Source organism: Dermacentor albipictus, chromosome 3, assembly GCF_038994185.2.
Source record: "Dermacentor albipictus isolate Rhodes 1998 colony chromosome 3, USDA_Dalb.pri_finalv2, whole genome shotgun sequence".
NCBI classification, from domain to species: domain Eukaryota; kingdom Metazoa; phylum Arthropoda; class Arachnida; order Ixodida; family Ixodidae; genus Dermacentor; species Dermacentor albipictus.
In genome coordinates, this window is record NC_091823.1 from 124911195 (window position 1) to 124932382 (window position 21188).

The 21188-nt window shown below is 44.0% G+C and overlaps 1 protein-coding gene across 2 annotated transcripts in view; it reads left to right on the forward strand.

The window, feature by feature from the left end:
- Window positions 1-21188, forward strand: part of LOC135909444 (MAM and LDL-receptor class A domain-containing protein 1-like) — a 251164-nt gene that overhangs the window by 158021 nt on the left and 71955 nt on the right. For both annotated transcript variants that reach the window (XM_065441402.2, XM_065441403.2), the window contains exons 35-42: window positions 1562-1804; window positions 6867-7001; window positions 8933-9078; window positions 11675-11759; window positions 14160-14279; window positions 14889-15044; window positions 16696-16778; window positions 18249-18416. In XM_065441402.2, the coding sequence (XP_065297474.2) occupies window positions 1562-1804; window positions 6867-7001; window positions 8933-9078; window positions 11675-11759; window positions 14160-14279; window positions 14889-15044; window positions 16696-16778; window positions 18249-18416 (1136 nt within the window). The remainder of the gene's footprint in view (window positions 1-1561; window positions 1805-6866; window positions 7002-8932; window positions 9079-11674; window positions 11760-14159; window positions 14280-14888; window positions 15045-16695; window positions 16779-18248; window positions 18417-21188) is intronic.

Sequence of the window (21188 nt, forward strand, 5' to 3'; positions counted from 1 at the left end):
GCAACTGGGAAATGAAAAGGCGATCATTAGTGTATGTATAGCTGCTTAACGGAGATCTCATGAAATAACATGACTTCAGAGTGTCCCCAAAATAAACTCTAAACATTCAATGGCGTTCAAATCTAGACGGTGCAGAAGAGCTAGAAGGACGCTTTTATGAAATTGCCACACCTCTGCGTTGTGCGGTCCATTTTAATGACAGGCACTTTTCTAACACAACATTTTTTACGTGATGTGGTAGTTTCCTGAATAAAGGAAGGCGCCTTTAGAAATGTAAACTCTTTTCAGCAGGCCGAAATTTACAATTCATTTGCATAGCGCTGATGCTGAGAAAAAGATTTGTCCACTAGAAGATCAGAGATCGGTAATTTGCGATTAAGACAGAAGGGACTGAGTGATTTAACGAAAGAGTAGGTCAGTGACTAAATGTGTGGGCCAACGAGTTCATCAATTCGGTGAGAAAAGTGAGCATAGCAGAGGCTAAAATACTGGGAAATGAAATTTAAATGTTTGGGCGATGGAGGGGCGAGTTGTTGAAACCAGTGTTCTGACATCGCAAGTAGTGCTTATGCTGCAGAATAGGGCCAGTGTCTTGTACCTTCTGCCATTTTATATGAATGAATTCATAGATTTTTTTCTGTTTCAGTTTCATTTAAAATGTTAGTTCTGCTCTGTCTCTATTGGTGCTCTGAGTTTTAGAAAGAAGGAAATATATACGGTTTCTATTGCAAACTGCGGAATCGTCCTTGGGGAAAAAATGGCATCATGGGCACAGCGTACGCCAGAAACACAATATACGCAAATTATGTGGCATATGGCAAATTAACTGTGCAGTAGCTGAGAACACAAAGATAAAACGTTGCATACAGTTAGGTATATTACCTATAAAAATAATGGGTATTTGCTACGTATATATTCTACCTTGTTTTCTTAGTGGTGTTGAACTAATTCTGCAATATTGGTGCTCATATGCGTTTCAGCACTTCAGCCCACATGCATTTATTTCTCTGCAATTTATGTCTGATTCACTGATAACATTGTGGAACTGTTTCTCCGTCTTATTCCCGGACTAAAGTATATAATAATTTTATGAATTCGAAGCTAGCATGTTCTAGCAACTTGAGTATCTGTTCCATAGGAAGTTGAACCTCATGAAAAGTATGAAGGGCCGTAAGAAAAAGTCGTACGTAATCAGTACATAACTATTGAAAATTAAGCAGTTTCGTTCTTCAGGCATCCGGTAATGTCGTTTTCTGCAATAAAGAGCATTCTTGCAGCTATAGCAACGAACACTGAAATTTATAGAGAATGTATCTTTCTTACTTTAGGATTAGACAATAATTTGGTGTCCCTACGTGTTTTCTTTCTATTCCACTCGCTGTGAGACCAAGTCAAGTTTATCGTGCTAACATTTAGTTTCGACGCTGCCAAGATGGGTCCACTTTATAAAAACTTTAGTCGTCTTCAGTACTTGCCGCACGAAGCTTCACGACTTAGTATTCTTCAAAATTATGTAAACCTGCAAAGTTTGTATTTGTTCTCTATCTCTCCTTTACCGCAGCACGGTCGACACAGAGGTTTGATTGTGGCAACCAGACTGTGACGATAGAGCGCGTGTGTGACTTCGTGAGCGACTGTGCCAACGGTGACGACGAGCGGAACTGTGGGGCCTGCGACTTCAGCGAGGGCCTGTGTGGCTGGGTGGCCGACAGCCCTCTGAACCGGGGAACGACGGCATGGCGCCGCAAGTCGGTAGGCGAAGTCGACAACTCGCCGCTCACCAAAGCGAACAATAAGCGGAACGGTGAGTGCTCGTGGAAATAGCTGGGCGTTCATTGGAAGGTCTGGAGTCGCCGGAGGCTATGAAACAATTGAAACAAGAAATAAGTACGCGCGAAGGTGGAGGCAAGAGATCGTTAACAGTGGTTGAGCGAGGAATGCGGCCTCGGCTAGCATCTATTCGCTACAACTTGACTTCGCCAAGGAAGCAACTGCTTTCTCTAGCAGGTTTTTGCTCGCGTAGCATGCTTTCCCCCACCCTCAACGGAATCAGAAGGAAAGGGCGAGAGAGAGAGAGACAGAACAGTAAGCTTACTCGCTGTGTAAGGTGAATAAGATCGAAGTTTTCAAGCAAGTGGGGGAAGGAAAAGAAAAAAAAACACTTTGGCTTCCCTTACCCAACAATTCGTACAAGCTGATTCTCCTCTTTCGCCGTTTAGGGTTTGGGAGTACCAGCTAACGTATACCGGTACTGCTAAGGAAAGCAGTTCCTCTACTGATGAAAACACGTCCTTTTGTGAAAGCATTGGCACACAGAAGCTGTCAGTCATTGCTGTTCGTGGAATGAGATTCAATAAGCAAGTAAATGTTTTACGAAGGTTGCAAACAATTCATTTGGCACCGTATTTTTAGCTTTTCGAAGATGTCGCAAATATATTTATGTGTTAAAACTATATACCTTTTAATCAACGCTGAACGTAGAAATATTGTGATCCTACACAAAGCTAAAATTACGTTCGGCTGCTGCTTTTGTTTCTGTAAGCTAAGTTTACGTCACAATATGCGATGAATCAGTCACTATGCCACTCTGCTGCCGAGCATAGCTACGTGGTTTAGACCGTGACCATGTGCCGTAACCCAGTCCGATGGAAGCGTGAACTTGCGTCTACAGCGCATCGAATACAAATTAAAGGGTCGTAGATGGTCAGAATTAATCCAGAGCCTTGCTGTACTTCTCATCCCATAGCCCTGTGTTCTCTGGGACATTAAAGCCGGTTTATTGATAAGGCTTTAACAAAAACCATTTGATCATATCGTTCTCATTGCAAAATACTATAGTGCCACAACCATTACTCGTATTTTCTTGCGTTTTCTATGCGTTGCTTCGTTTTAATGCGTAAGCATTATAGAAGGGAAAGTCGGGCGAATTGGTTGTAATTCATGTTTCGGAAAGTAACAGCACTAAACAGACTAAGACGCAGTCAAAGAAACCCGGCATTGCACTCTCTGCGGGATCGGCCCACGTATGGGGAGGGCTTAAGACCTGCTTCATCCCGCCGTTGATCTGCCCGGCCCTGCACTATTGCCGGAATCGGCCCACAATAGAGAGGGCTCAACGACTGCGTCACTTCCGCCGCGGGTCGGCCCGGCATTGCACTATATCCGGGATCCGCCCACATACAGGGAGTGCTTAATGGCTGCTTAACCTGCTCCGCGGGTGCCCGGCATTGCACTATCTCCGGGGTCGGCCCACATAAGAGCAGTGCTTGAGGCTTCCTTCACCGCCGGCACGGGTCGGCCCGGCATCGCGCTATCTGCGGGATCGGCCCACCTATGGGGATATTTTTGCTTACTACGCCAACGACGACACGAAGATTTCCTTGGACGGTATAGGTAGACAGCTTCGCTGTAAAAGAGAATACCCATAGAGATACCTAGGACGCCTTAGAAAATGCACGTAAAGGCTTATAGTAGGGCTGGGCTAATTGAAATTTATAGGTGGGTCATCTTGAAATTTGCAGGTGCACCAACTAATATTTGGGTGTGGGCTTACCTGAAATTTGCGGCTCGGCCTACTTAAATTTTGGACTCGGCCAGCTTAAGTTTATGGGTGAGGCAACTTAAAATTTGCTAAGGGGCCAACTTGAAATGTTGGGTGGGCCAACTTAAATTAGGCGGTGGCCCATCTTAAATTTTGATGGTGGGCCAACTTAATGTTTCAACGTGGGCCCACTGAAATTTAGTGGTGGGCCAAGTAGATATGTGGGGTTGGGCCAACTTAAGTTAGGGGGTGGGCCAGCTTGAAATTTCGGGGTGAATCTACTTAAATTAGGGGATGGCCCAACTTGAGACTTTGGGGTGGCCCAATGTCCAATCGAACGCTGCTGAACATCCTTCGAATTATGAACACCTCACGGGCAAGCGAGCACGCTGAGACGCTTGGTGCGTTTACATTGGTCCTTAACGAGGTGCAGTCATAATGCAGGCGAGAGCTTGCGTGGGCCGGGAACGCGCGCATAACGGACACTTGCGAGAGCGACGGCGAGGGTGATACGCTGTAGCGGCGATGCACACTCCTCTCACGCAACACCTCACGTGGTACTGCGGCAGCTGGTGTTCCCTTTCGACCGATCCGCTGCGTGCTCTGTCGAGGCAAGCTCGAGCCCAACGTTTCGGCTCAATTCGTACGCTTGCATTGAAGAAGCCGGAGGCGGCGAGAAAATCTGGCCATTGCCTACTAAAGCCCAATAATTCTTTGCGACCGGACAGGGCAACGGTAGACGCGCATAAGCTAGACAAAGCAAGTATGCAAAACTAAGCAAGAACAAAGTCACGGCCGAACCAAACAATGTTCACGTTTTAGTAGACAATTATCAGAATTACTGTAGCTTTTCTCACTCCCTCGATAGTTACATTTCGGTCAACAATATGTAAAACTAAAAGAGGTAATGAATATTGCCTTTTGAAATGACGCTGCAAGATTGCGTGGAAATCAGAAATGCCGTGCAAAACGTGTTCGCGTGGTTAAACAATTTCTGAAGGTGGGAGGCGGCAGGGCAACAGCGTTTTAGGATAAAAAGAAAATTTCTTGAAGCACTAGAGGAATACACCTGTAATAAAACAACCTAGCCGAGTGATTGAACAAAAAACTGAGCAGCCATTTCACCTTGTGAATGTGGTTGACGAGCGAAGCTGCTCTGATGGTATAAATTATGCTGGTATAGAGTTTTGTTGGCAAGTAACTGTGCATAGAATTATTTATATGTCATTTATGCGGAATACAATGTAACATCAGACGCGCACTATGTAAAGCTCCATGTAATACATACACAGAGCTACCACCGAAGAGCTTTTACGGCGCAGCTCTAAAGGCGCACATGTCGACGCAGCTGCGACGGGGCGTCGTTTAGACGCAGGTGGCCGGTAAACTGAGCATCGACGCGAACTACAATATGTCAATGCCTCCTTTACTAGATGCCAGCCGCGTTGTCCGGAAACTCGGTTCCGGGCCTTCTCGCTTTTCTCTCCTCCGCGAAAAGGCAACGAGCGCCTCTCATGGCAAGCGCCTGCCACTTCGATCACGTGCTGCGGCCTGTGACGTTAACGCGGCATCGGTTAACGTATCGGAGGCTTGCGATAACGCTCGCTAACAGACGCCCGCGCACACAATGCGCCGGCGGATGCATTCAACTACCGCTGCCACATCCGCCGGAAGTTGAAACGGCAACGAGCGCCGCCTCACGGCATTTATGCTGAACTAACTTCATCTAAGAGAACGGCCGCTACAATAGGAAAGCGAGCAACACGGTGGGCATCTAGTAAAGGAGGCATTGGATATGCATTGACCAGGGTGCAGTCAAAGGGAAGGCACGAAACAAAGCATGTTTATCTGTAATTCGTGATTGAGCATACTACCTAGTTCACTAGCTGAATGAAGGTTGTAAGGACTATAGTTTTATTCTAGCGGACAAAATGGGGCTGTCCGTTTCCCTCCCGCGGAAGCCCATGTATCGACAGCAGACGGGAATTCCACAATATTTGCAACTTCAATATGAGCTATGTAATCATAAAGAGTAAATAAAACTCGGCGTAAAATTAAATTTGTCTTACGGGTAATTGTCATATAAGTTTCGGGGGGATAGCTTTGATAAAACAAGAGTTGCAGGTGTTTCCTCTAACCATACTCCTTCTGTAGATGGCCATGTATTAACAACAGATGGGAATTCTGTAACGTTTGCAACATCACTGTCGAATAACTAATTATGACAAGTAAATGAAACTCGACGTAATGATTAGTCGACTTAGCGGCTAATTTCAGTATGATTTTTTTCAAGATGTCCACATTACATTGAGAGCAACAGAGCATTCGCGAGAAAGTTGGCTTCGTCGCGAGGCGTTTTATGTTCGCCGCCACGATTTTTCCGGAGGGTAGTCATAGATAGCTTCACTGTAATAACAATTGCATTGAATTTATCCCGAAGTTCATGCTATTCACAGTAAATAAGGAAAAATCGGAGATGACTCTGAAGGCGAATTGTTTGGATATTTCTAGTGATATTCGATTCTTGTATCAATGAAAGATGCATGCACTTGTTCAAAAGAAAGAGAGAGAAGTACGCTGTTCTAATACTGGAGCCCACACGGCTCACCAATTTCGGATGCTATGGATTGGAAACCTGAAAATTAAGTACAATGAATATATTTTTACTCACAAGCAAAAAAATGATACATTTTCATGTTTTCTCCGCGCGAAAAGTCATTGCGTTTCGTCACGCTCAGACACTACTTGCTCCATCAGGTGTTTGTCTTGTTCAAATTATCTCATTTTGGTTTGTACCCACGCTGGTGACTCAGTGACTATGTCTGTCTTTAATTTTTGTGTGCAAAGTTCTATTGCAGTGTGAGAAATGTAGTTGCTTTACTGACATCTGTTGTGAATGTTCCTGCCTATTACCAGTGAAGAGTGAAGAGAAAAATAGAGTTAAATCGCCACCGTGAGCATTCAACCAAACAAAGCAGACTAAACTTGTTGGTTTTCGAAATGAAGTTTTGTGTCGAACACAGTAAAGTAAGCATCAAACCTCAGTGAGAAGGTGCGCCTTGTTGAAATATAGAACCAGAACCATTCGTATAGTTGAACACAACAACCCAGTGTGTCAAAAAAGCAATATATGTATAACCTAAAAACACACTCACAGTTCAAGGTCCCTCTATGTGCCCATTTCGAGTTCCGAATTTATAGCTTTATGCCAGGAGTTTCGTGGTGCCGCAGATAGTCGCCAAAGGTACGGCAGAGGATAGAGCAGAAATGACAACACTGCTTATAGGTGAAGAAACAAATCGACCATTGTTTTTATCCATTTCAGGATTTTACCTGCTGCTTCATTCAAATGCAACGAGGCCCACTCGAAGAACTACGCGTGCAGGCATCAATTCTCCAGTTATTAGGAACACTGACAAATTGTGCACGCTCATTTTTTGGTACAGCTATATTTTGAACGGTTAGTACGTTTATGCCAATTTCCATCCGCTTTTTTGGTATTTATTAGGTTTTATAATTGTTACATCGCTAAGAACCTAAAGCTTCTTAGCGATCACTCAAACTTGCTGTGTAAAGTAATATGCAATTTCGAACACTTTGGTTCTGTGCTCTTGCTACAAGCGCATGGGCGAATATGAAAGCATACAAGGACACAAGGACGTTTTTTCTCCTTACCTCTCGTACTGGTCTAAATGAATACTGCTGTATAAACCTTGTAGCTCTGCTTCCTACGAGAATAGACACATGCGAGTGCATAAAATTGATGGGAAATATACAATAAACAGTGGCTCACTTGAGTATCTTGCTTCGGCAGTCTTTTTTCATGTTATAACTGTTTTTGTAACTGTCACTCCTGGAGCAATAGTGTTCGTTTAGAAACGTTTTGATGCAATAAAAAAGCAAATCAGTGGTAACCGTGGACTGAACTTAATCGAAGTCTTTCCACCTGAAGCAAGTTAGCCATGAATTGATGAAGAACGTTGTGAAGATATGTGTACCTAATAAAAATAAGCTAAAATGAAAAAGAACGCCTTGCATTCATGTTCAGCTCTAAACTTTGGCAACGATACGTCACGATATTGTAAGAAAGGACAACTTGCCGCCAGTGGGAGCTGGAACCCCGGCCTCAGAATGACATGTGCGAACTTAAAGATGTGCTAGGTCAGCGGATGAACAATAAGGTAGATACAATGTCCTTTTTATTTCTGCAAAATATTCATGAAATAGGTTTCTGGACTAGAACCTGCTGTCTGTAGTTTGACAAAGGCCCGGAAACGATACATAAAAGCAAGACTTGACATCATGGCGCTATCAGTGCTCAACTTCGATGGACATAATACCAAGTTATGCCAAGCCTGAGCAGAAACTTAGCAGCAATAACATAGCAATACCTAATAGAGAAGTAAATAATCTATCTTTAAATTACACGAACATTTTGTAATGCAAGAAAAAAACGTCCCTCGAATGTTAATAGATACCTACATATTGACATGCACGGCTAAGGTAGTTTTGGAAATGTTTGTGGCTATGCAGTTGGATATGAGAAAGAGATAGATCGCACACACTTCAAGGAACGTGACTGCCAGAGTAGGCTACATGCTAGTAAATTACTCCATGGAAAAAAAGAGTTTGCTCTTAGAACTAAGTGACCATGTTGTAGAAAGAAAGCGGGCCCTTCCCTATCTTAAGCTACCTTCAGTGTTTGTGGGCTTCAAATTCTAGATGCCTGAAAGAAATGTAAACTCGGTTCTGTAGGGCTTTTTCTAATTTAAAAGAAGGGCCTTGCGTTTTATGCTTTAGGTTTCAGAGAATATTTTTTAGGCAGTTGTCTCTGCTGACATTCGTGTTTGAATTTGTGCTTTTGGTTTAATGGTCGCACCACATTCAGTTTTTTGGTAGTAAGTTGCGCTGAAATGAGGAATGAATCTTGCTGTCTGCATTCAGCAGCATATAAGTGTCAAATGACTGTATGCATATCTGTCTTTAGAAACAACAGCATTAGGAACCTTTAACAACTATAAAAAGTCGTAACCTAGGTAATGGCAGTCACTTTTACTCAACCAATGGCATTTTCTGGATCAGCAGTTTCATGTGCGCTCTGCTTGATTTTCATAAATAAGTCATTTCTATTGTAAACCTATATTCGCAAAGCCGAAAACAATCAGAAACAAAAACCAAAGTACATCTTACAATTTTCCTATCCATATTCGTCACACCACCTATTCATGCGTCATTATAACGCAAGAAAAGGAAGCAGGGGTTTACACCTCTACGGAGACAGGGACAAACTATAAAAAGGAACAATGCCAATGCCAACTCACGGCCAGAAGAAACGGTGTGTGGGTGATTTTTTTCTCTTGTGGTTTATTTCTGTATCACCCTCTTTTTCAGGAACACGTATGGATATCGACCTAATAATGAGGACTGGCGGCTATGGTTTGCCAGTCTGGACTCTTAGTGCGCTGAGTGAGACTCCTGAAGAAGGAACCTGGAATTTCGAAGTGGTCGAAATAGGCCGCTATCCATCAGAAATCAACGTGAGTCATGCAAAAAGAAAAGTTGTTTGTTGCCCCCGATGTGCTTACAGTGAACAAGCACAAATGACCTTACAACAAATGCGACTCAAGTGGCGCCTCAGGTTTTAGAGGCATCAGCTCAGCGTTTTCACTTAGCAAGTAGGGCTTTTTGCACATATGCACCTACAGCTGGAAGTCCGTAAGAAAAAGAGGGAATCTAATTTCTCTGCAGGGATAGAGTTTTATTGCAATAGCTATTACATGGAGGCTGCAAGCGCATTTCGGCCGTCGGCTTCGGCTTTGTCATAAGGCTCCGTAGGAAATAGAAGGGCGATAACACCGTCGCCGCGTTCCATACTTTGTCTGTGCGAGTGAAAACGTGCGAGCGGAACCCACAATCACGGCTCAATCTAGCCTACGCGAAAGAGGCGGAAGTGGGCAGAAAGCGCGCCGTCTCCCGTCGTGCAGGAGGCATCCAAGGTTCAAAGGCACCGGGGGGAGGGTAGACAGGGGGCGGCGTTCTACTCCGGCTGCAACTGCGCCTCTGGCAGCGGCGCGCGGTCACCTTGCCGCATCTTGAGAGCGACGACCTACGTTGGGGGCACAGTCTATGTGCGTCAGCTGCTCGCAGCTTTGTGCGTGCTGTGTGTTCTCGGCGCTCACTTTTCTTTGACGCTATAGACACCACGAATGTCACTTTGCTCGCTGCTGTTGCAGCGTTTCCTCGCGCGAGTGCTTTCACAGCGAGTTTCCGCGGTTGTCGAGTGAGATGTGTTCATGTTTGCTTGTGCGTGCGTGACACCATGGTTGTTACTTTAGCTGGTGTTCCTATGTTTACAAGTTTATACGGCCGATAAAACTAATACGCTTACTTCGTGTGCCTGTCCACTAATTTGCTATTGCAATCGATGCTTTGCCTTTCGGGCAAAATATCGACTTTCTTGTTTCACAGTATATGACTAACACACTTACCCCGAGATAGAACGATAGGACTACCTAGAGCAAACAGAGTTGCGTAAGGTGTTCTGTTGTCGCACACAATATTGCGTTAGGTAATCCCAACCCAGACACCACATTGAAAATAGGGTGGAATAAAAAAATGATTCTTTGCACAGTGGCAGGCGCCGACAGAAAAAATGCCCAGTAACCAGTCATCGCAGAGTCCTCCACTACGGCATTCCCTGTGGCATAAATGGGTCGTTTACTCAGCTTTAGCTTCGAAATTAGCACCTGTTCAATACATGGGCCTCTTAGTGCATGCGAACTGCTTGGGTAGAGCCTGCCGCCTTCGGTTATAGCATGCAAGCTTCCATGAGTGGTCAGGGCCTGTTCTCACAAATCCCTCTAGCATGGGACGTGCTCTGTATGTACGAGCTCAGATCGTCTGCTAGAGACAACGTAGTAGGGCCTTCCTGGCAATTGGTACCACCAGGAGGTTTTTGACATGCATGCCACAGGAACATTTATATATTCGGCATCTATGGAAATTCTGCCTTGGGGTCCAGGAGTCATATGGACATTACATCCTGCCAGTTGAAATAAAACAGAGTTCATAAAGCAATTAGCGGGGAATACTATAGCATAGCTGCCAAAACTAGGACCACTTGACGGTCGTGACAGTCTTCCAGATTATCTTGCTTAACAATCAACAGAAAATAATAAAGTTATCGTTAACTAAGATAGCAAAATATTACACCTCATTGAAAGATTTCCATTTACATTCCTATAGGGACTTAAATTTCCTGCATGTTTCACATAAAGGTACAAAAGCGTTCATATGACTTACTTATCATTTTGAGGAAACGATTAGAGAAGTCGAAGAATTGGTGTCAAATCTCCAATTTGTTTCCGTAAAGATTACAATTATCCTCTAGGAATTGTGAATTGCAGGTTGCGTTGTGCAAGTCACGTTTGTGTTCTATTATACAGATATTTTCTATCTTCGAAAAGTGTTCCCCGCAAACTAAATAACATAGTCTCTCTGTCTAATGAATTGAATGTTCTAGGACAGGTATGAGTGTATGTCAGCTGGCTGCTTCTGTCTTGTTTGTTACCTTATAAATGCCTTGTTAAATATTTAAATTTTGTTAAGAAGTGGGTTACTAAGGTGATAAATGTGCCATCATTAACGTCTGGTTACTTTCTCAGTTTGTGCTAAACGCAACTAATTTGCATGCTACCCTACTTGTGGTCATCTAATTCATTCCGTCTGTCTGTTCTCCATCATAAGGGACGAGATTATTTTCATCGCTACCACTGGTGAACTACAAAGACATGTTTGACTAAATGACTTACAGCTACTTAACTCTTTGAGATGTCTCTTGAAGTATTTTTACTTGCAAGTTTCTTAGCCTGGTACACATCAATACGCTTTCACGTAACCACTTGTCCACCCCCACTGTGTCCATCCCCCCTGTCCATCCCCATCTTCATTCCAATGACGAAATGCAATTTAAAACCTTTCTTGCACAATTGGATGACGCTCTGGTCTATGTTACTCGAATAGTATTGCTGTGTGAGAAAACCAAAAGAAAAAGGGCAAACGTGCACAACGAAATTTAAAAGAAAACTTCATGTGCCTGGGAAATGTTTACTTAGAACTTGTCCTTTCTTGCAGTTTTTTTTCTCCGGGGTTCACTTTGTACCAGGGCGCTCTATGTTCGCTGTGGACGACATCATGTACAGGGACTGTGCATTGCCAGGTGAGAGCACGAAGTATATTTTTCTTTTCTTAGTAATACATATGCGTTTATCAGTAAGCACGGAAATGTGATTTGGTTTACGCAGCTATTGCGAAAGTGTTTACTAAGACATGGTGCTACATTTACATTCAATGCAGAGAATCACTCAGCCGAAGCAGTTCTCGGCTCATAAGAAAACACTGCTTTTATACACTTTCCGTTATGCTTGAGGAATTTTGTTCTTCGGCTAAATGCTTTGTGGTTAAGTTTGATTTTATAGGGACGTCGCCAGGGACGCCTTCTGCATTGGCCGATTTATTGAACTCACGTGCTGTTCGGCGACCTTGCAGGCAGAACGCCTTACGTAGGCGCATTCGTGCCTTTCTTTGACTTTCGGGCTCAAAGTGGGGTTCTCACAAGAGGAAGGGTGCGAGGTCTATTCTAGAAATTTAAGCTTTGTACAAAATTTCAAGGGCAGCGAAACTACCCCGTGATTGGCATCGGGTTTCTTCACTCCCTTTTGAAGGAACTCTCCGTGTCAGAGCTGATAGTGGAGTATACGAAAGTAACATCCACTTGGGAAGCGAAAGAGGTAAGGTACTAATACAGAGACATAAAAAAGTCAGAACTTCATGAAACACTTGATTTGAGCAGAGGATCTGTCAATCATGAGCCGAATGCCTTAGCGTGGCGTAACGAAAGTCGCGCGTAATACAGCAAAGCTAAGTACAAACGGGGCAAAGCACGCCTTCCTGCGTCGTACTGTAGTCTCTAGGAAAAGGCAGATTTCGAGGAGCAAAAGTCTCCACATGACTCCTGCGTAATTTAAACATGCGCGCAGCTCTCGGGAGCACGGGTAGAAGGTATCACCAGTTGCGGAGCGCCTTTATGTTGTCCAGCCTAGAGCTGCTGGGCGATCGTCGTCCGGTAGCTATCGAGTACTCTAAATTGTGACAGTCACGTTTATTGTCCAGTGAGTATTACCGCCCCCACCAACGAACGCAGCCACGCCCGTTAACTTTTGCACTCCCGGGTATCGGTCAGGATGGCATTCTCAAAAGGCGTACCATTGGGAAACATGAACCTTTGCTGAACCACTTCTTGCGGTAACGTGCTTGAAGGTTGAGCTAACTACCCTAAAGAATATCTCACATGCTCTCACATACTCAACTGAAATTTGTGCGATGAACAAGTAGGACGTGATCCAGTTTCTGTGGCAACGAGACCATTTCCTTTCCTTAATTATTTGAATTCAAGAAACGATAAAGTAATGCAAACGAAAGTGGATGAATAAACAACTGTTCGAAGGTGGCATACGAAACCAGGTATTCGCATTACGCGCGCGATGCTTTTACCAACTGAGCTACCGCTGGCGCTGCTTTACCATACATTTTCTCGGGTATGCATGTTTATCTACTAGAACTAACCCTGGGAGTTTTAGCCAGCGCCACTACTCACAAGCCTTGGTGGCAGATGGGGAACATCTCTTCTGCCGCAGGCGTCACGCGTATGTGAACTTCTACAGCGAAGCTATTAAAGGATAGCTCTACCAGTCAGTGTGTTAAAACAAACTATCATCATCATCAGGATTGGTTCCAGCATCGTCTCCTTCCGCAGCTGGCTCGTTGGCGCCCCTTGGCGCTAACGCGTGAACGCGCTCGTGGCACTGCTGCCACGTTCGTCATCTTCATTAATTGATTAATTATTAGGTATTTATTTATTTATATATTTATTTATTTATTTATTCATTTATATATTTGTTTAGGAATCAATAATGCGTCACCAATCTTACAGCGAATTTCAGCGAAGCTGTTAAGGGCTAGTCCCCCAGGATCATGTCCGTGTGTAGGCACAAAACTACGAACTTGGGCCGATCCCAAAGATTGGGCAATGGCGGGTCGACTCCCGGCAGAGGTGAAGCAGGCGTTAAGCACTCCTCACACGTGCGCCGATCCCGAAGATAGTGCAATGTCGGGCCGTCCCGCGGCGGAAATGGAGTTCTCCATTGTGGGGCCCACGTACACAGCTTCGCTCGTCATCCTTCTTCAAACAGTGGAATGGCACTGAATTTTGGGGTGAAGGCTACTGGTCAGCGAACCCACACATGCTACCTGAAGGCGTCAATGCTGCCGGATCTGAGACCCTCGTTTAGGCGCCGGTTGTTTTTTGATCCACTTACATTTTCCATTAACTTACCGTTTATTTATTTCGATTAGTAGCTACGAGTAATTTCCCCTACACTCGCCTTCGTGTCTTTGTTCATAGGCTTCTTATGCTATGAGTCATAAAAATCGCGGCCCTCGGTTCTCTTTCCTCTCGCTAATGCCAAGGATATGTCACGGAATACCAGCTCACCGAAACCGTCACCCTTACGACGTGTGCTGATTTTCTTTCTGCTCATTTCTGCTTCATAATGTGCAGCTAAACAAGAAAATTGCTCAGACCTCCAATTTCGCTGTGCAAACGGCGCTTGCGTGATGAGCAACGAACGCTGCAACTACGTGGACGACTGCGGAGACAACAGCGACGAGCAGAATTGCGGTTAGTACCGTCCTGCAATACTTCAATCCAACTTAGGTAGTTTGAAAGATGACTCCATAATATATCTGAAGTTATCTAGCTGGTTTAGCTGTCTTACAGCAACAGGGGGCACCTAAGGCATCCGTAATTGGAAGAGGACATAAGAAGATCGTTAAATTGAAAACCCAGTCGCCGTATTATCGGCTACACATTGTAAAGGCTATGTTTGGGCCCAACTATTTGTAGCATCACTATCTTTTTGTTACTTTAATAAGTGTGTCTATATTTTATTCTGTAACTGTATTTTGGTATTGTGAAATTCAACAGAGCGTACAGCTTCTCACAGAACCATATGAGTTGACGAAGTCAGAAGGCCGTAGCCTAAAAATTCCAATAATCAGAATGCACCCTAATGACATTATGCACAGGTGACAGATGACAAAAGCGATGCATTGCTATATTTGCGGATACCTATTTAGGACTACAAGAGTGTATGCATCATTTCTGTGATGTATGTCGTCAGTATTCTTCCAGAATAAACTTTATTTTAATGTAAGCGGCTATTATCTTGTATTTTTGGAGCTTTTTTCTCTTATTCAGTCGGTTTGATTTTTGTCGTAAAATTATCAGGTGACCACCGACTGAGCTGCAACTTCGACACCTCCTTCTGCAACTGGGTGCCCCAGGCGCCGACGGACAAAACGAAAAAAACATGGAGGCTGACACGTCCATCACCATTCCTGTTACACTCACCGACGAGAGACCACACAACGGGAACGCCAGAAGGTACATTGCTTCTTACGAATGTTTGTAGGTCGGTAAAAGAACTGAAGCTCAATTGCACTTTTCAGCCGAGAATTTTCGCCGGAGATTGAAGGCGAGTTTAAAATGGCGTCATAATTCGGCATAGTGCTCATCGTCAACGTAAGACTACGGGGAACTCTGAATCTCCTTAGATTTATAATGTATTCTTCCTGAACCCTAGTTTAACTTATCCGGTGGAAGAACATTAATTTCTAAAGCGTCAAATGAAGGTAATCTTTTCTGAAGTTTCGCGCGGAAATGTCAGCGTTGGTACTTCACTATGACGTAATGGTTTTCATTGTAGTTTCTGGCAAACGTGGGTAAATTTCGCGCGCACATTCAAAAGATGATATTATTTGGGCATTGGAGTTTTATTTATTCTACAACGCATTACATTGGTTTCTTTCCAATAAAAATAACAACACCTAAGTATACACGGTTATGATCAGTGACGTTGCCGCTAGCTGATGCACGATCCAGAGTGACGTCGCCACCCATCTTTCATTTGTACTAATGAAGTTGGACATGGAATTTGTCTGTATTAAACTGATAAGCTGTAATTCATATCAACAAAGATACACGTTGGAAAAAGTAAGAAAATATGCTGTGAGGTAAAAGCAAAGTTGAGGGGGGGGAGGGATCTGTCTAGAGATACGCAAGTACTCCACGAGGTGTCAAAATGCTGCGGACGCAGCCCACACAACGCGTTGCTTATTAGTTCGTAAAACAGTCAAATATTTCTTACAGAATGTTTTCTTCGTGGAACAGAATCCGTGTTCATGTGCGCAGCTCCTAATACGCGCAGCCTACGTGGTCGCTGAGGGAGACAGTGTACAGTATCGACGACCTGCAAACTATTGCAAGACTTGCGCCAGGACCGGCCTTCTAACATAAAAAAGTTGCTTAGCTTTACCCTACCTCCTTACAAAATTGACAAAAAGGAAAGATGTCATTTTTTTCAATCTTGTTATTAAGTAGCAAACTAGCGATCTTTCTAGGAGTGGCTCATCTGAAAAAAATGAAAAAGAAGTCATTATGTCCAGCTTGCCATCGTGCCCGGGAGAAGCTCTGTATTGTTTTCATTAGCTTCGCATGACGACATTACGACTAGGGGTTTCTCAAAACGTCACTCATGAATGTTTCTGAAATACAGTAAATTTACGACCGATCTTAATAGCCTTTGCTGTGCGTTCCAGCGCCAAGATAACTTACAGATGTTGCAGTAAAATGGCGAAAGTGTTATTTTCACTGAAGCTTTACCGCTTTACCATGCAAGTTCGCAAGGAAAATTACTGATATTCTTTAAGATCCTCTGATTTTCCCAACGACACGGAACAATGAAAAATGTAAGAAAAAGTAGCCGACCCTGCCACTATGATCAGGTACCATTGAAGATTAAAAATTACTGAAAGTTAAATTTATTATCATGAAAGATTTGTGGCCGTTATAAGTTTCTCATTTTTATTTTCCGTTTGTTCCCTAAATATTAAGGCGCAGGCAAGCGGAGATTCTACTCAAGCAGTAAATATAGCACACCCAGATTATTTGCTGTCAAACGTTATATTTTTTCTAAAAATTACACATGCTCTAATATCACTTTCATTTTTCCTGATATCTTGCCCAAACTTTTCAGGGAAGTTCATCATGGTCGGATCGCGTACAACGATAAACGCAACCATCATAGGTCCGACACTTGACAACTCGACAATTTGCGCCGTGAGTATGCGATGTACCAATAAGAAACATCCCGACTCTTGTAGCGCACCTCCCTACCCTTGTGGTTTGTCGCGCACAAGATGGCGGACGTCGCTCTAGACGTGGAAATAAAGTAGAAGTGCACGAACTAGTGGCCAATAGGGGGTGTCCAGATCCAAGCTCCAGAGACGACCCTCTGTAGATGACAGAAATAGATCGCGAAGGCAATGCTTCTGCTTTCTGCATTTGCAGGAGGCGGTTTGGGAGCAGGAAGCACGTCAAAGACTCCACGTAATAAAGAGCACATATTTTCACCACTATTTCTTTTACTGCATCCTTGCTGTTCGCTCGCCTATACACTCTCTACACAATGATGCCATAAGCGGGAGGTCAGCCATCTCGTGAACGGCAATCGAATAGTTTGCCTGCATCCAATTTTTCGCTTATCCAAAGCTCGCTTAAACTTACGGGTCTTTTTTTTTCTCACGTCGTTGATCACTGATATTATCCTCAGAAGTGATCATTGGAGAATTACTGTTAGTAATGCAAACACATATCGTGCTTGCTTTAGCGCGCATTTGTTTCAGTTGATACACGCCTTATACCAAATCGCAGCTAAATTTAATTTGGACCTACGTTTCACGAAAAAATGCATGCTATTAGGGCTCCCAGCAGCAATAATTTACTTAGCTCAGTATATATCCTAGGATAATAGGTATTGTGCATACCAGGGTTTATTTATGAGTGGAGATTCTTTGCTAAAATTTTCTGCGGCTTATAACCAATCTACTCATTGAGGTGGTTTTCTAGAGGAGGTAGATATTGCACAAGAAATCACAATGCACAATTGAAAAAGAAAGTAACACAGTTACTCTAACCAATCGTGTAACCAAAGTGCACGTATTGCAGTTAAAGGATTGAAGCCAGTGAGTTCTCAAGGCACATCAACCAGGAACCAATTTTGTATATAGCCCCAGTTTTAGGATAAACGACGTCACGCTTGTGATAAGGGTGCCCTGTCGTTCCCCGTACTTTCCCATTTAACAGAACGCTTTTTGATACATTGAAGCACAAAAATATCAGGAACACGGACGTATTTCTTTTTGGAAACGCCTATCTTCAAACTGGTGTCATGGTCAGTATTTGGTAGAGATGGATATGGCGACTGCTTTAAATGTTATTTAGCAAAATTTTGGTAAATGGTTCAACGATTATATTGGCTTCTCACTCAACTATTGCTCGGATCTTAGAGAAATTGTGCTCAACGATTAAAGTTATGCGACATCCTGCAGATGTTTTCTGAAAATTGTGCTACCTTTTAAATGTACTTTAGAGAGCATACGGAAAATTATGCAGACTTCAAGGGTAAAAATTTTTCATTGTACAATTTTTTGGAATAGTGTCAGCCAGGTGGTTCCTATACTCGTCATGTAGAATGGTGTTTGGCTGTAGCGGTTCGAAAAGCCTTTCGATGTCTTTGTTACGTTACAGGTAACGTTTTCCTACGCTATGCAAGGAAAAAGCAAGCCATCGCTCAAACTCGGATTTCGCACAACGAAAGACGGACCGTGGGAGACTGTGTGGGCTGCACGAAGGCCGAGTTATTTCTTTCACTTTGTTGGCATCAGCATAGGGTTACCGAGACGCGCTCCTTACCAGGTAAAGTTGCAGACACGTCAACAACATTATATATACAAGTAATCAGGCCATGTGCTTTTTCTTTACGTATGTTGAGAGCGTAGATACTGGCCACTATAATCTTCAATATAATGGGATATGAGGTCTTTGTGTCACAATGTGAGGGTTGAGTGGTGGACAATCCATCTAAAATGTTTGTGCACTCGCAAACGTAGCAGTGGATGAACTACGTTTCTCGTTGGAAAGATTGTGCTTGCGCAGACAGTATTCCCTTTATCAACATCTTGAGATAGCTTGCTCAAGGCAATAAGTTACGGCATTGCATTGCGCAAACTTGCTATTTGAAGAGCAGCTGAAAAGGATGTCAAATTATTGATAAAACATGTGTCAAATCTTTCGGCACATGTAGTTAGACTGTCTGGAGTTTTTAAATTTTTGAATATTTTGTTTAGGGCTTGTCATAATTGCAATGCAATTCGCATACTTTCTATGCCTCCTGTACATATGTAGAGTTGAGAGGCCGGTATGTTCTTCCTATACGGTAAGATAAAATGCGACGGCTCCGCGTTAATGGATGTTTCAGATCCACTGCAGTTTCCGTGAGTGGAGATGGCTAGCATTGCGACGTAATAGAGATTAGGAACCGGATAGTCTGTTTCTGGGAAGCAGCCACCGTTGGGTGCGTGAAAAGGCTTCCAAGTGCTGGAGACGGTATATTGCACCAGGGCACTGAAATGACACCGGCCAAATGCACAAGTTGCATTTATTCCCGCATTAGAGAGGTCACATGCCTAAGTTGTGTTACAGCTACTGGGGTTCTTGCGGCCCAGTTTTGCAGTCATTCCCACTCTAAACTCGTACTGAACGCGACTGTGTTGTAGAGAGTGTTTGGGCACTACGGTAAAGAAATGACCCCCATCTCTTCAACAGGGAAGCTCTCTAATGCCCTGCGCCGCTGAAGCTCGCCGTATTTGTAAATGGTTATTGCCTCAATTCTCTGCCGTTCCGCTCGCTACGGAGAGGGACACATCTCGCCGCGGACAACGCGCTTGCATGTGCCTCCGTCTTGTTGCGTGGGTCTCCTCACGCAGCTTTGGAGCACGCATGTCGAACGCAAGGGAGGAGAGAGCATAGCTGAGCAAATGTGCAATTTTGCGACATAGGGTACCTTCGCAAGTGTTACAAATGCTGTTGAGTATCAGCTGTGATGAGCATCAAAAGCGAACATTCATCCTGAGAAGGACACAAGTTCTCCCGAGCTATTCCTCTCTCAACGCCGCCCGAGAGGGTAACTATAGCTCTGATTACGTTAGCATCCGTGCAACAGCAGCGCCACCTGCGCAAGTTACACGTGCATGGTCTACACCGCGATATTTAAGCAGTGTGCGTGGGTAGTACGGCTGGGAAGATATAAGGAATAAAGCTATATCATGTTTTAGATGCACCGGTTTCTGCAAGTAATCCACGTAACTGTTTTTACAGACGTTTCACTTCACAAACGCTAGGGACAGCCATAACCGTGTCTTAACTTGTACGAAAATCGTACACTCAATAATGGACAGCGCTTATGATTGTGTAAGAAAACACGATTTGCTACCGGTGGTTACGACATCCTTAGCCTCCACTTAATGCTCGCAGTACATCGTGTACTGTACGCATCACGGGGAGGTGGAGAGTGTGGTGAACACCTGTAGGAAGTCGCCTTTTCTTACAAAGCCATAAGGGTTTTCCTTTATAGAGTGCACGATTTTTTTCGTAAATGCAATCTTTCTGCAGAATTATTGAAACAGATCAAAAGATGTTCATGTTACTTTCTTTGCTTCCACTGTTTGTTGGCGTCATATGTCTCACACTATTAATCAAGCTCCCCCGTTTTGTTTTTAATTGCCGCTCTGTTGCAAGGTGTCCTAGCCAATCACAGATATCTCTTTAAACATTATTGTGTGTTATAGCAGATTGTGACAAAAAAAAACACATTGCCAGGCACACTTGGGATCAATTCGCAAGATTTTCCTATTCCGTGTATGTGCATTGATTATATTGGTTATTCACACAACTTTGAAATGTCAGGGAGGGAGAAACATAATAATCTTTTAACCAGACGCGCATTTTCTACCCCCAGAGGTGGGTGATGTCGTTACTTGAGGTGGCCATGGTTTGTAACCCAGGCGTGCGCCCTTTACCCTAGCTGTAGCTGGTACTCAGCGTGACGTCAGGAGCGCTTCCTGCTGGTGTTTCGGACCTTGTTCGGCGATTTCTTCCAAAATTGCTGGGATGCCAAGATTGTTTCCAGCTTAAAACGTAATAAAAATGTCAAATGAGAGCATCGTGAAACGCCCATTGAACGTCTAGTTTAGCACTGTTCACTTCGTGCCTGTTACGCAGTATCTGTTTTACACATCATAAACAAGGCCCGCCTACTACGAAAAAATCACCGCCCAAGCACTCTGTACAGATGGTTCACCAGCGAAGCTGAAACGTGCGGCCCCGGCGTTTATCACTGGGTTAAACCCGCCGCTTCAATAAATGACGGCTTGGTAGCCTGCCGGATCCTCGGTACGCAGTTCCTGCTTGCGTTCGGCTGCACGAGTCTTTTCTTGTGCCCGGGCTGCAGTATCGCCACGGCGGAGACGAGCTCGTTCCCCGTTCTGCTTGTGGCGTTGCTGATCGAACGCTGCCTGCACCTCAGTAGTACGTATGACACGTGGCCTGTCCATTTCGGAGCCGGAGAGAAACTGCTGCGGACGCTCTCGACTGTGACGGAGAGCAATGACGTCACTACTGCCGTAGCCA